This window comes from Oncorhynchus nerka, unplaced genomic scaffold (genome assembly GCF_034236695.1).
Source record: "Oncorhynchus nerka isolate Pitt River unplaced genomic scaffold, Oner_Uvic_2.0 unplaced_scaffold_3750, whole genome shotgun sequence".
NCBI classification, from domain to species: Eukaryota; Metazoa; Chordata; class Actinopteri; order Salmoniformes; family Salmonidae; genus Oncorhynchus; species Oncorhynchus nerka.
Genome location: NW_027037606.1, coordinates 1 through 15699, shown reverse-complemented (window position 1 = coordinate 15699; position 15699 = coordinate 1). Strand labels below are relative to the sequence as shown.

The window sequence follows — 15699 nt, the reverse complement described above, 5'->3', positions numbered from 1 at the left end:
ACCATCAACACCACAGGCCTTTTTGGGTTGGAGGGTCTTTATTTTGTCCTTTAACTCATTCAAGGTATTGGAGAATCCAGTGTGTTCTGGTAGTCTTTAATAGTTGATTCTAAGATTTGTATTTGATCCTGTACATATTTTTGCTCTTTATTCTATTTTATAGAGCCAAAAAGATTGGAGAAGTGGTTTACCCATACATCTCCATTTTGGATAGATAATTCTTTGTGTTGTTGTTTGTTTAGTGTTTTCCAATTTTCCCAGAAGTGGTTAGAGTGTCACGTTCTTTCAAAATCGAACCCAGAAGCAGACCAGGACAAGGAGAGTAGGAAGAAGGTGAGTATTTATTTACAAGTGAATGTGAATGGGTAGATATATCCAGGTGGCGTAGCGGGCAGCGGTGGTGAGTTGATGGGAGTAAATAGGTGGATCCAATGGGGTAGCGGAATCCGACGACGACCAGGCGGGAATGGGGTAAATGATCAGGGTGAGGAAAATGAAGACAGAACAAACGGAGGTAAGTTTAAGGCACGCAATACGTAAAAAAACAACAAAACAAATTGTATCCAACTTGAGGCTGATACTATGGCACAACATACTGTTCATGGCTAACGATCCGGCAGGGAATGGATGTCAGGTCAGAGCTTTTGAAGGGGAGAGGTGATGATCAGGACAGGTGTGCAGATTACTGATAGGATACAGGTGCGGGTGAACATCGATCTCCCAACAAGCTAATTCGCCCGGCAACCAGACAGGGTGCGTTCCAGGACACCGGAAACACACTCCAGGACAGAAACACAGGCAAACACAGACTCAGGAAGTGGGATTCGTGACATAGAGTCTATGGATTCTTCAATTACAGTGAGCTGCTTTCTGACATGCTGTTCCTTCTTTTCCGTGGTGTATTTCTGTATTGTTTTAGTGATTCACCAGAGTGAAGGCGTAGACTCAGGTTTTCCGGGTCTCTATGTTTTTGGTTGGACAGATTTCTCAATTTCTTTCTTAGATTTTTGCATTCTTCATCAAACCATTTGTCATTGTTGTTCATTTTATTCGGTTTTCTATTTGAGATTTTTAGATTTGATAGGTAAGCTGAGAGGTCAAATATACTGTTAAGATTTTCTACTGCCAAGTTTACACCTTCACTATTACAGTGGAACGTTTTACCCAGGAAATTGTCTAGAAGGGATTGAATTTGTTGTTGCCTAATTGTTTTTTGGTAGGTTTCCAAACTGCATTCCTGCCATCTATAGCATTTCTTAATGTTACTCAGTTCATTTGGCTTTGATGCCTCATGATTGAGTATTGCTCAGTTCAAGTAGACTGTGATTTTGCTGTGGTCTGATAGGGGTGTCAGTGGGCTGACTGTGAACGCTCTGAGAGACTCACTGACCTCAATGCTGGGTTGAGGTCAGTGATAAAGTAGTCTACAGTAGTACTGCCAAGAGATGAGCTATAGGTGTACCTACCATAGGAGTCCCCTCGAAGCCTACCATTGACTATGTACATACCCAGCGTGCGAAAGAGCTGCGTTGTGACTTGTTTTTGTTGGTTATGTTGCCTCTCTCTCTCTTTCTCACCTGTTCCTCTCTGCTGTTTATGATCACCAGGACTGCTCCTCTCTCGTCCCAGGTTTTCTTCTTAGTAGAGAGGAAGTACAACTGTAGTCAAAGTTTCTCCATCCCTTTTGAAAATGCAGCTCTGTTGAGGAGCAAAGGTGAACACATTGAGAAACATAGCCAGTATCTTTATACTCATAAACCCACTGATATATAATTACTGTTGATTTTACTTCTAATTTTTCAGAGTTTATATCTCACCTATCACAAAAAGCTTTGCCTGAAGATAGCCTCTCTCTTTAGTCAGGTTGTTGTGTCTGGTCTGTATCTGGTCTTTCTCTTTAGTCAGGATGTTGTATCTGGTCTGTAGCTGATCTCTCTTTAGTCAGGTTGTTGTATCTGGTCTGGAGCTGGTCTCTCTCTTTAGTCAGGTTGTTGTATCTGGTCTGTAACTGGTCTCTCTCTCTAGTCAGGTTGTTGTATCTGGTCTGTAGCTGGTCTCTCTCTTTAGTCAGGTTGTTGTATCTGGTCTGTAACTGGTCTCTCTCTTTAGTCAGGTTGTTTTATCTGGTCAGTAACTGGTCTCTCTCTTTAGTCAGGTTGTTGTATCTGGTCTGTAGCTGGTCTCTCTCTTTAGTCAGGATGTTGTATCTGGTCTGTAACTGGTCTCTCTCTTTAGTCAGGTTGTTGTGTCTGGTCTGTATCTGGTCTCTCTCTTTAGTCAGGATGTTGTATATGGTCTGTAACTGGTCTCTCTCTTTAGTCAGGTTGTTGTATCTGGTCTTTAGCTGGTCTCTCTCTTTAGTCAGGTTGTTGTATCTGGTCTGTAGCTGGTCACTCTCTACAGTCATGTTGTTGTATCTGGTCTTTATCTGGTCTCTCTCTTTAGTCAGGTTGTTGTATCTGGTCTGTAGCTGGTCACTCTCTACAGTCAGGTTGTTGTATCTGGTCTGTAACTGGTCTCTCTCTTTAGTCAGGTTGTTGTATCTGGTCTGTAGCTGGTCTCTCTCTGCAGTTGTGTTGATTTTATAAAGGGAGAAACTCTGGAACAAGTTGTTCCTTTTATCATCATACAATAAAGCTGCCTCTGCTCCATCTGTGAATCAACCAGGGTGAACAGGTTCAAGTTTTAAAGTCACGTGCACAAGTACAGTAGTAACTATCACACTCAACTGAACGACTTGATTAGTGTAGTATTAGCTAGCTACATAGTTGTCTTTGCTGTCTTCGTATCCAAGATAATTGTGTAGTTAGAGTGTGTAGTCTTAGAGTGATTATCTTAATTTACCGAGGTTAGCTAGCCAGCTATTTTGTCGTCCTTAACGTAGGAGACACTCCTAGCTAGCCAATAGCCAGCCAACGTCTACTGAATAGAACTTTCGCATTCCGGTCGCATTCCGCTTCGCTCCACAGGTAGTATCATATTTTCATTTAATTTCATTACAGTCCCAACGGTGTGATTTGTTTGATCGTAGCTAGCTACATAGCCGTCTTTGTTTCAAAGATAATTGTGTAGTCTAGAGCGATTTTCTAGGTTAGCTAGCCAGCTATTGTCGTTCTCCTAACGCAACGTAACGTAACCAACACTGCTAGCTAGCCAGCTAGCCCCCGAAAAGCAGCATTGTAGAAACTTCACACTCAACGGAACGACTTGATTAGGGTTGTGTCAACAACGCAGCTAGCCTACCTCAGCAGTACTGTATCATTTTAATCATTTTAGTCAATTAGATTCTTGCTACGTAAGCTTAACTTTCTGAACATTCGAGACGTGTAGTCCACTTGTCATTCCAATCTCCTCTGCATTAGCGTAGCCTCTTCTCTAGCCTGTCAACTATGTGTCTGTCTATCCCTGTTCTCTCCTCTCTGCACAGACCATACAAACGCTCCACACCGCATGGCCGCGGCCACCCTAATCTGGTGGTCCCAGCGCGCACAACCCACGTGGAGTTCCAGGTCTCCGGTAGCCTCTGGAACTGCCGATCTGCGGCCAACAAGGCAGAGTTCATCTCAGCCTACGCCTCCCTCCAGTCCCTCGACTTCTTGGCTCTGACGGAAACATGGATCACCACAGACAACACCGCTACTCCTACTGCTCTCTCTTCGTCCGCCCACGTGCTCTCGCACACCCCGAGAGCTTCTGGTCAGCGGGGTGGTGGCACCGGGATCCTCATCTCTCCCAAGTGGTCATTCTCTCTTTCTCCCCTTACCCATCTGTCTATCGCCTCCTTTGAATTCCATGCTGTCACAGTTACCAGCCCTTTCAAGCTTAACATCCTTATCATTTATCGCCCTCCAGGTTCCTCGGAGAGTTCATCAATGAGCTTGATGCCTTGATAAGCTCCTTTCCTGAGGACGGCTCACCTCTCACAGTTCTGGGCGACTTTAACCTCCCCACGTCTACCTTTGACTCATTCCTCTCTGCCTCCTTCTTTCCACTCCTCTCCTCTTTTGACCTCACCCTCTCACCTCCCCCTACTCACAAGGCAGGCAATACGCTCGACCTCATCTTTACTAGATGCTGTTCCTCCACTAACCTCATTGCAACTCCCCTCCAAGTCTCCGACCACTACCTTGTATCCTTTTCCCTCTCGCTCTCATCCAACACTTCCCACACTGCCCCTACTCGGATGGTATCGCGCCGTCCCAACCTTCGCTCTCTCTCCCCCGCTACTCTCTCCTCTTCCATCCTATCATCTCTTCCCTCTGCTCAAACCTTCTCCAACCTATCTCCTGATTCTGCCTCCTCAACCCTCCTCTCCTCCCTTTCTGCATCCTTTGACTCTCTATGTCCCCTATCCTCCAGGCCGGCTCGGTCCTCCCCTCCCGCTCCGTGGCTCGACGACTCATTGCGAGCTCACAGAACAGGGCTCCGGGCAGCCGAGCGGAAATGGAGGAAAACTCGCCTCCCTGCGGACCTGGCATCCTTTCACTCCCTCCTCTCTACATTTTCCTCCTCTGTCTCTGCTGCTAAAGCCACTTTCTACCACTCTAAATTCCAAGCATCTGCCTCTAACCCTAGGAAGCTCTTTGCCACCTTCTCCTCCCTCTTGAATCCTCCTCCCCCCCCCTCCTCCCTCTCTGCAGATGACTTCGTCAACCATTTTGAAAAGAAGGTCGACGACATCCGATGCTCGTTTGCTAAGTCAAACGACACCGCTGGTTCTGCTCACACTGCCCTACCCTGTGCTCTGACCTCTTTCTCCCCTCTCTCTCCAGATGACATCTCGTGTCTTGTGACGGCCGGCCGCCCAACAACCTGCCCGCTTGACCCTATCCCCTCCTCTCTTCTCCAGACCATCTCCGGAGACCTTCTCCCTTACCTCACCTCGCTCATCAACTCATCCCTGACCGCTGGCTACGTCCCTCCCGTCTTCAAGAGAGCGAGAGTTGCACCCCTTCTGAAAAAACCTACACTACGATCCCTCCGATGTCAACAACTACAGACCAGTATCCCTTCTTTCTTTTCTCTCCAAAACTCTTGAACGTGCCGTCCTTGGCCAGCTCTCCCGCTATCTCTCTCAGAATGACCTTCTTGATCCAAATCAGTCAGGTTTCAAGACTAGTCATTCAACTGAGACTGCTCTTCTCTGTATCACGGAGGCGCTCCGCACTGCTAAAGCTAACTCTCTCTCCTCTGCTCTCATCCTTCTAGACCTATCGGCTGCCTTCGATACTGTGAACCATCAGATCCTCCTCTCCACCCTCTCCGAGTTGGGCATCTCCGGCGCGGCCCACGCTTGGATTGCGTCCTACCTGACAGGTCGCTCCTACCAGGTGGCGTGGCGAGAATCCGTCTCCTCACCACGTGCTCTCACCACTGGTGTCCCCCAGGGCTCTGTTCTAGGCCCTCTCCTATTCTCGCTATACACCAAGTCACTTGGCTCTGTCATAACCTCACATGGTCTCTCCTATCATTGCTATGCAGACGACACACAATTAATCTTCTCCTTTCCCCCTTCTGACGACCAGGTGGCGAATCGCATCTCTGCATGTCTGGCAGACATATCAGTGTGGATGACGGATCATCACCTCAAGCTGAACCTCGGCAAGACGGAGCTGCTCTTCCTCCCCGGGAAGGACTGCCCGTTCCATGATCTCGCCATCACGGTTGACAACTCCATTGTGTCCTCGTCCCAGAGCGCTAAGAACCTTGGCGTGATCCTGGACAACACCCTGTCGTTCTCAAATAACATCAAGGCGGTGGCCCGTTCCTGTAGGTTCATGCTCTACAACATCCGCAGAGTACGACCCTGCCTCACACAGGAAGCGGCGCAGGTCCTAATCCAGGCACTTGTCATCTCCCGTCTGGATTACTGCAACTCGCTGTTGGCTGGGCTCCCTGCCTGTGCCATTAAACCCCTACAACTCATCCAGAACGCCGCAGCCCGTCTGGTGTTCAACCTTCCCAAGTTCTCTCACGTCACCCCGCTCCTCCGCTCTCTCCACTGGCTTCCAGTTGAAGCTCGCATCCGCTACAAGACCATGGTGCTTGCCTACGGAGCTGTGAGGGGAACGGCACCTCAGTACCCCAGGCTCTGATCAGGCCCTACACCCAAACAAGGGCACTGCGTTCATCCACCTCTGGCCTGCTCGCCTCCCTACCACTGAGGAAGTACAGTTCCCGCTCAGCCCAGTCAAAACTGTTCGCTGCTCTGGCCCCCAATGGTGGAACAAACTCCCTCACGACGCCAGGACAGCGGAGTCAATCACCACCTTCCGGAGACACCTGAAACCCCACCTCTTTAAGGAATACCTAGGATAGGATAAAGTAATCCTTCTCACCCCCCTTAAAAGACCTAGATGCACTATTGTAAAGTGGCTGTTCCACTGGATGTCATAAGGTGAAAGCACCAATTTGTAAGTCGCTCTGGATAAGAGCGTCTGCTAAATGACTTAAATGTAAATGTAAATGTAAATCATCAGAATCTTTGACTCTGTTATCTACAAAGTATAAACACATAGTTACTAGGTAAAACACCTGGTAAATAGGCCTAATAACCAGCACGTCTTACAACTAGGTGATAATCAATGAACTTGGACCTAAACTCACAGTAGACAGACAGGCCTATGATCCCAGCCAGTAGAACACACAGCAGCCCCAGAAACACTGCAGCAACTAGTAAGGGTCTCTTGCCTGATCTATCAGGCTCTGTGGAAACAAATAAGAGACTTTTACGTTGTTATATATATAGTCAGTCAGATATATTGTGTGTGTGTGTGTGTGTGTGTGTGTGTGTGTGTGTGTGTGTGTGTGTGTGTGTGTGTGTTTGTTACTTGAGTGCTGGTCGCCTGGTCCATTATTAGGAGCGGAGTCTGCTGTCTCTTCTCTCTTGGTGCTGGTCTCACCGTCTCTCAGGGTGTCTGCACTGACATAGACATCCACAATCCTCTCCTCCATCTCACCTCTGTCAAACTTGACCTTCTTGTTCCTATCTGGTTCAGCATAGATGACCTTTTACATCTTTAACAATGCCTGGGTCTTTCTTTCTATGTTGGTCTACTATACATTAAGTCTCTGCTTCTAGAATTAATGTGGTGGTCTTCCAACATGGCCACCAGGAGGCGTCGTACGTCAACTGCAAGTCCACAAAACGTTAAGTCTCTGCTTCTAGTGATATCTCTGTCTCTGAGTCATCTGTGTGTCTCTGTCTGTGTGACTGCTGTAGGTGTTAACTCTAGGGAAGTTTCAACAAAATGGCACGATTAGTTGTGGCTATGCTAATACAAAAATATAACAAGTTTGCATACTGTGTCTGTGCTTGTGAGAGATTGTTCCAGTGGTTATTGTTGAACCATTTTCTGCAGCACAATATAAATCATTCCATGTCTCTACATGGTCATCTTGTCCAGAGTGTATCTCAACACAGTCCTCCTGTCCAGGGAACCTGACTTTCTATTTGTGATGATGGACAGGACACTATCATACCAGGAAGATATAGATCATAGAGGGGAAGTGGAGAACAAAGACTAGCTGTTAACATATATTAAATATCATATGTAACAGCCCCAAGATAATTCAGGAGTTTCCAGAACTCCTCCTTCCTTTCACCTTTCTGCTGATTTGGACCCTCTGTTTACTCCCAAATATACATCAACAAGTTCAGTAGGTCCAGAACTACAAACATGGGTCACTATAATGTCCAGACAATAGATGTGACACTACAAACTGCTCCAAGTGGATATTGAGGATGGGTAGTTTAAACCAGTGAGGATGAGATGATAACAGTAACCCCCGGGGCTCTCCTCTACATTTACAGTTTAGCCATTTAGAAGACGCTCTTATCCAGAGCAAGGTTAAGTGCCTTGCTCAAGGGCACATCTACAGATTTTTCAAATAGTCGTCTCAGGAATTCGAACCAACAACCTTTCGGTTCCTGGCCCAACGATCTTAACCGCTAGGCTACCTGCCGCCCTTTCTCTTAATGAACCTGATTGGTTGAGGAGTTTTGAGTGACAGCTAGTTGAACCACTGAAAATATCCACTACACTTCCATCTTTTGGGACCCATATAGGAGAACAACATTCAAATATGAGTATTTGATATTGTGCTTATATGTAAATTGACAACAAAGACTGACTGTCAAATTTGATTAAGTAACATTCTTTGATATCTCTACTACACTCATTGATTGGTGATACAGTCACCTCCTATACAGTGTATGTAATGGTGGTTTGGTACTGTTGAGAATGTCATCACCAGGCCTACATTGGAGCATGTAAATATCTGCAGAATATATTTGAATTGGAAGTTATGTGAATGGAAAAGTCAAATGTACTGACTTCATGTTGAACCTGATGAGGTATAAAACACAGGAAGTTACAAACAGGAAATAAGTAGGACATTTATTAATATAATACTACAAATAAACACAACAATAGATGCGTTTGCATGCATGTGTGCACGCAGTGTGTGTGCATGTGTGTGTGAGGTTGTGTGTGTGGGTTTGAGACAGAGAGAGAATGTCTGTGAGAGAGAGAGTGAGAGAGAGAGAGAGACAGAGAGAGACACACAGAGACAGCGAGAGAATGAAGGAGGAAGTTTCGTGCACTGTGTGCTGCTGTATGTGTTACAGTATGTTGTCATGGTGATGTTAAACAGCTTTCTCACAAACCCAGTAGATTTTCCTGTCACATGACAAGTCATTCCATGCCTCCAGAGGACGCTGATCTTTACGTATCTCAACACAGTCCTCCTCACCATAGTCTAGTCTGCCAGCACCATTATCAGGCTGTGGTTTATGCCAGTACCTACAGGGTTAACAACAGTCAGATATCATGGTTAATACCAGTACCTACAGGGTTAACAACAGTCAGATATCATGGTTAATACCAGCACCTAAAGGGTTAAAAACAGTCCGATATCATGGTTAATACCAGTACCTACAGGGTTAATAACAGTCAGATATCATGGTTAATAACAGTACCTACAGGGTTAAAACAGTCAGATATCATGGTTAATACCAGTACCTACAGGGTTAATAACAGTCAGATATAATGGTTAATACCAGTACCTACAGGGTTAATAACAGTCAGATATCATGGTTAAGACCAGTACCTACAGGGTTAATAACAGTCAGATATCATGGTTAATACCAGTACCTACAGGGTTAATAACAGTCAGATATCATGGTTAATACCAGTACCTACAGGGTTAATAACAGTCAGATATCATGGTTAAGACCAGTACCTAAAGGATTAAAAACAGCCAGATATCATGATTAATACCAGTACCTACAGGGATAAAACAGTCAGATATCATGGTTAATACCAGTACCTACAGGGTTAACAACAGTCAGACATCACAGTTAGAACATCACAATCCTAAATAATGTACAGAAATGTTTCAGTTTAAATTCAACTTAGTTGACTGCTGCCATTAATGACAATAACCTGTCATAGATAAAGGTTGAATGAACTGAAAATTGGAGCCTTATTGTCAGAGTAGTTATCATCTCTCACTCTGTGGTCAGTGAACCTAGAGTATGAACAACACAGAGAAACAGTCCTACTCCTTACACTGTGGTCAGTGGTATTAGAGCAGTAATATATTACCTTGGGGTGGTCAGTGTTATTAGAGCAGTAGTATATTACCTTGGGTTGGTCAGTGTTATTAGAGCAGTAGTATATTACCTTGGGTTGGTCAGTGTTATTAGAGCAGTAGTATATTACCTTGGGGTGGTCAGTGGGGTATCGTCCACCCATATCAAGTTCCCCTCAGTAACAGAGTCAGTCAGACCAATCCAGACTCCCTTGTTGAGGTTGAAGAGAAACTTCTTTTGTTGAAAAAGATAAATAAATATATGTTCTCTCTCTCTCTCACTCTCTCTCTCTCTCCCTCTCTCTCTCTCTCTCTGTCTCTCTCTCCCTCTCTGTCTGTCTGTATATATATATATTTATATATCTATATATAATCTCTCTCTATCTTTCTCTCTCTCTCTGTATATATATATTTATATATCTATATATAATCTCTCTCTCTCTCTCTCTCTCTCTCTCTCTCACCTGTTCCTTATCACTGTTTATGATCACCAGGTCTGCTCCTCTCTCCAGACAGTCCTCTCTGCTCTCCTTCCAGGTTTTTGTATCATTAGACAGGAAGTACCAACTGGATTCAAAATTCTGCCAGCCTTTGGGACATGTTTGTTCTACAAGATGAAAACATGAATTTCTTTCAATTTACCACACAGGATACTTAAGTGAAAAATTCAGCACACGATAAAGTGTGTGGGATTAATGAAAATGTACTATTGTATGTTTACTCACTGAGATTGGTAAGCCTCCCACTAAGAAAATCTCTCTCAGTCTGTAGCTGGTCTCTCTCTTTAATCACAAGGCTATAACTGGCCTGTAGCTGGTCTCTCTCTTCAGTCAGATTGCTGTAACTGGCCAGCAGCTGGTTTCTCTCTGTTGAGTTGTGATGACCAATGTCTCCATCTGTAAAAGGGAAAAGTTGATCAAACATGTAACTAAAACACCATTAATGAGTAAGTGTGATTAAGTAGGCTACTTAATTCTCAGTGACAACATAGTAAACTTACAGTAGACAGACAGGACTATGATCCCAGCCAGTAGGAGAACACACAGCAGCCCCAGACACACTGCAGCAACTCCAGAGGGTCTCTTCCACCACTGAACATGTACTGAATCACAAATTATTAAAGATCTTTGGTAATGTGTTTTACAGTTTCATCCAGGATTGAGACAAATAAAGCTAGAGTTCTACAGGGTTATCACACCTGTATTTGTTTGTGTGTGTGTGTGTGTGTGTGTGTGTGTGTGTGTGTGTGTGTGTGTGTGTGTGTGTGTGTGTGTGAGAGATTGTTCCAGTGGTTATTGTTAAACAATTTTCTGCAGAACAATATAAATCATTCCATGTCTCTACATGGTCATCTTGTCCAGAATATCTCAACACATTCCTCCTGTCCAGGGAACCTGACTTTCTATTTGTGATGATGGACAGGACACTATCATACCAGGAAGATATAGATCATAGAGGGGAAGTGGAGAACAAAGACTAGTTGTTAACATATATTAAATATCATATGTAACAGCCCCAAGATAATTCAGGGAGTTTCCAGAACTCCTCCTTCCTTTCACCTTTCTGCTGATTTGGACCCTCTGTTTACTCCCAAATATACATCAACATGTTCAGGAGGTCCAGGACTACAAACAAGGGTCATTATAATGTCCAGACAATAGATTTTACACCACAAGATTGCACCACATGGATATTGAGGGTGGGTATGCTTAACCAGTGAGGATCAACCTGATTGGTTGAGTGACAGCTGGTTGAACCACTGAAAATATCCACTTCACTTCCCTCTTTTGGGACCCATATGGGGGAACAACAGTCAAATATGAGCATTTGACATTGTGCTTATATGTAACTTGACAACAAAGACTGACTGTAAAATATGATTAAGTAACATCCTTTGATATCTCTACTACACTCATTGATTGGTGATACAGTCACCTCCTATACAGTGTATGTAATGGTGGTTTGGTACTGTTGAGAATGTCATCACCAGGCCTAAATTGGAGCATGTAAATATCTGTTGAATATATTTGAATTGGAAGTTATGTGAATGGAAAAGTCAAATGTACTGAATTCATGTTGAACCTGATGATGTGTGAAACATAACTACTGGTACACAGGAAGTTACAAACAGGAAATAAGTAGGACTTTTATTAATATGATATTTCAAACAAATACAACAATAGGTGTGTGTGTTTGTGTACATGCATGCAAGTGTTTGTGCGTGTGTGTGAAGGAGGGTGTGTGCGTGAGAGAGAGCGAGAGAATGAAGGAGGAAGTTGTGTGCGCTGTAGGCTACTGTATGTGTTACAGAATGTTGTCATGGTGATGTTAAAGCACTTTCTCACAAACCCAGTTGAGTTTGCTGTCACATGACAAGTCATTCCATGATGTTCGAGGACTCTGTTCTTCATGTATCTGAACACAGTCCTCCTCACCATATTCTGGTTTGCCACCACCATTATCAGGCTGATTTGGAGACCAGTACCTACATGGTTAACAACAGTCAGATATCATGGTTAATACCAGTACCTACAGGGTTAAAAACAGTCAGATATCATGGTTTATACCGGTACCTACAGGGTTAAAACAGTCAGATATCATGGTTAATACCAGTACCTACAGGGTTAACAACAGTCAGATATCATGGTTAATTCCAGTACCTACAGGGTTAAAAACAGTCAGATACCATGGTTAATACCAGTACCTACAGGGTTAACAACAGTCAGATATCACTGTGGTCAGTGTTATTAGAGCAGTAGTGTATTACCTTGAGGTGGTCAGTGTTATTAGAGCAGTAGTATATTACCTTCGGGTGGTCAGTGGGGTTCTGTCCACCCATCTCCAGGTCCCCTCAGTAACAGAGTCAGTCAGACCAATCCAGACTCCCTTGTTGATGTTGAAGAGAAACTCCTGTTGTTGAGAAAGATAAATATTTATGCGTATATGTTTGATCATATTTACCGCCTGCACATCCATATCCTCTCTCTCTCTCTCCATCTCCATCTCTCTCTCTCTCTCTCTCTCTCTCTCTCTCTCTCTCTCTCTGTCTCTCTCTCTCTCACCTGTTCCTTATCACTGTTTATGATCACCAGGTCTGCTCCTCTCTCCAGACAGTCCTCTCTGCTCTCCTTCCAGGTTTTAGTCTCAGTAGACAGGAAGTACCAACTGGATTCAACCTTCTGCCAGCGTTCAGGACAGGTTTGTTCTACAAGATGAAAACATGAATTTCCTTCAACTTATCACGATGTACACTTAATGAAAAAATACAGACACACGATAATAATAATAATTTACTACTGTAGGTTTACTCACTGAGATTGGAAAGCCTCCCGCTAAGAAAAACTCTGTCAGAATGTAGCTGGTCCCTCTCTTTAGTCAGGGTGTTGTAACTGGTCTGTAGCTGGTCTCTCTCTTTAGTCAGGGTGTTGTAACTGGTCTGTAGCTGTTCTCTCTCTTTAGTCAGGGTGTTGTAACTGGTCTGAAGCTGGTCTCTCTCTTTAGTCAGGGTGTTGTAACTGGTCTGAAGCTGGTCTCTCTCTTTAGTCAGGGTGTTGTAACTGGTCTGAAGCTGGTCTCTCTCTTTAGTCAGGGTGTTGTAACTAGTCTGAAGCTGGTCTCTCTCTTTAGTCAGGGTGTTGTAACTGGTCTGAAGCTGGTCTCTCTCTTTACTCAGGGTGTTGTAACTGGTCTGAAGCTGGTCTCTCTCTTTAGTCAGGGTGTTGTAACTGGTCTGAAGCTGGTCTCTCTCTTTAATCAGAGTGTTGTAACTGGTCTGAAGCTGGTCTCTCTCTTTAGTCAGGGTATTGTAACTAGTCTGAAGCTGGTCTCTCTCTTTACTCAGGGTGTTGTAACTGGTCTGAAGCTGGTCTCTCTCTTTAGTCAGGGTGTTGTAACTGGTCTGTAGCTGTTCTCTCTCTTTAGTCAGGGTGTTGTAACTGGTCTGTAGCTGGTCTCTCTCTTTAGTCAGGGTGTTGTAACTGGTCTGTAGCTGGCCTCTCTCTTTAGTCAGGTTGTTGTAACTGGTCTGTAGCTGGTATATCTGTGTTGAGTTGTGATTATCAATGACTCTATCTGTAAAAGGGAAAAGTTCATCAAATTTGTAACTAAAACACCATTAATGAGTAAGTATAATTAAGTAGGATACTTAAGTCTCAGTGACAACATACTAAACTTACAGTAGACAGACAGGACTATGATCCCAGCCAGTAGGAGAACACACAGCAGCCCCAGACACACTGCAGCAACTCCAGAGGGTCTCTTCCACCACTGAACATGTGCTGAATCACAAATTATTAAAGTAAGTGTGTGCGTGTGCGTGTGCATGTGCGTGTGCGTATGGAATCTTACCTGAAGCAACAACTCCATGTCTTGGACTGGGCTTGAAGGCTCTTACGTTGGCATATAATTTTCCATCAATGTCTGTGTTCTTCATTGCATCAGGCTCGTCTTCTTCAAATCCATCTGGGATTTCATAGACTCCCTCTGACATAATTAAACACTTGTGGTGAAATACAGTAACTTATACTTCTAACCTCAACTCTGTGTCTTGTCCCTGCACTGTCCTACGTCTGTGTAACTAATGGTAGTGTCACTATTTTTTAAACTGTCAACCACAGTGAAGGGGAAACTGTCAAATCCACACAACATTGGCCACCATGTGACTTGTTCCAGCTTTAGTTTCTAATCAGTGAAAAACAAACATTATGTATGTGTGAATTGACAGGGACCCAATATTGGATCTGCTAAAATAAATTGGGATCCTGTTAATTGACATATAAACTACATATATCCTGACTGAGTTTACAGCACCCCCAGCCTTCAAATGGAGAGCACATTATGGATCTCACTCTGTGACTGGTGGTGTGGGGGGAAGTTGTCCCTAGACACTGATCTTAGGTCCGTTTTGCATTTCCACAACAAATGGTTAAGGTTAGGTTTGGAGGAAGGAAAGCTGAGCCTAGATCTGTGTGATCCTGATCCTAGATCTGCCAAGGAGTGTGAATAGCAACAATGATCATATCAGGGTCTTTGTCCTATCTATGCTGACTGTGAACATTTCATCAGAATGAAAAATAGAAGTTCTGACAATATCTCCATAGATTCAGTTTGACAGATTTAATAGAATAGAAAGAAGAATGAAAACACTTCACATGTTTTATGACAAGAAGTTCATATCTCCACCCTGTCTTTCAGTACAACATCGCATTACATTACCAGTTACATCTAATGACACAACTCTCTCTGCACTGATTCCACTGTTCCACATGACATCTACCTACATGAACTATTTATTATACAACTCTACAGCTCTACTCTATTCCACAAGAGGAGAGAAAGCATCACACAGATCCTTAGATACAGAGACATAGTCAAAGGTGGCCCTCTGGTGGATGTAGTACTAACTACAGGTATAACTGTAGTGTTGGTGACAGAGACCTGGGAGGATGTAGTACTAACTACAGGTACAGCTGTAGTGTTGGTGACAGAGACCTGGGTGGATGTAGTACTAAACAGGTACAGCTGTAGTGTTGGTGACAGAGACCAGTACTAACTGTACAGCTGTAGTGTTGGTGACAGAGACCTGGGTGGATGTAGTACACTGTAGTGTGGTGACAGAGACTACAGGTACAGCTGTAGTGTTGGTGACAGAGACCTGGGTGGATGTAGTACTAACTATAGGTACAGATGTAGTGCTGGTGACAGAGACCTGGGTGGATGTAGTACTAACTACAGGTACAGCTGTAGTGCTGGTGACAGAGACTTGGGTGGATGTAGTACTAACTACAGGTACAGCTGTAGTGCTGGTGACAGAGACTTGGGTGGATGTAGTACTAACTACAGGTACAGCTGTAGTGTTGGTGACAGAGACCTGGGGGGATGTAGTACTAACTACAGATACAGCTGTAGTGCTGGTGACAGAGACTTGGGTGGATGTAATACTAACTACAGGTACAGCTGTAGTGTTGGTGACAGAGACCTAGGTGGATGTAGTACTAACTACAGGTACAGCTGTAGTGTTGGTGACAGAGACCTGGGTGGATGTAGTACTAACTACAGGTACAGATGTAGTGCTGGTGACAGAGACTTGGGTGGATGTAATACTAA

General features: G+C 44.1%; 1 protein-coding gene and 1 long non-coding RNA gene across 2 annotated transcripts; both read right to left on the bottom strand.

Annotated features, from left to right (window-relative positions):
- Positions 1-340: 340 nt before the first annotated feature.
- LOC135566701 (uncharacterized) lies at positions 341-3444 on the bottom strand. The gene is made up of 3 exons (XR_010462163.1): positions 1818-3444; positions 1578-1698; positions 341-779 (listed from the first exon to the last, which is right to left on the bottom strand). It is a non-coding gene; the product is annotated as an uncharacterized LOC135566701 (long non-coding RNA).
- Positions 3445-11726: 8282 nt separating this feature from the next.
- LOC135566700 (C-type lectin domain family 4 member M-like) lies at positions 11727-14781 on the bottom strand. The gene is made up of 6 exons (XM_065014335.1): positions 13942-14781; positions 13770-13871; positions 12907-13665; positions 12657-12799; positions 12401-12504; positions 11727-12079 (listed from the first exon to the last, which is right to left on the bottom strand). Exons 1-6 carry the CDS (start codon positions 14081-14083, stop codon positions 11923-11925), a joined length of 1407 nt encoding a protein of 468 aa, XP_064870407.1. The 5' UTR covers positions 14084-14781; the 3' UTR covers positions 11727-11922.
- Between the last annotated feature and the right edge of the window lie 918 nt (positions 14782-15699).

Bases quoted from the DNA above. Each gene is read 5' to 3' on its own strand.
- LOC135566700 (XM_065014335.1), bottom strand. From the start codon at position 14,083: ATGTCAGAGGGAGTCTATGAAATCCCAGATGGATTTGAAGAAGACGAG. The intron at 12,505-12,656 runs GTGAGAGAGAGA...TCTCAACAACAG, and splicing joins TAAACAGTGATAAGGAACAG to GAGTTTCTCTTCAACATCAA. The intron at 12,080-12,400 runs GTAATATACTAC...TTAACCATGTAG, and splicing joins ACCCCACTGACCACCCGAAG to GTACTGGTCTCCAAATCAGC.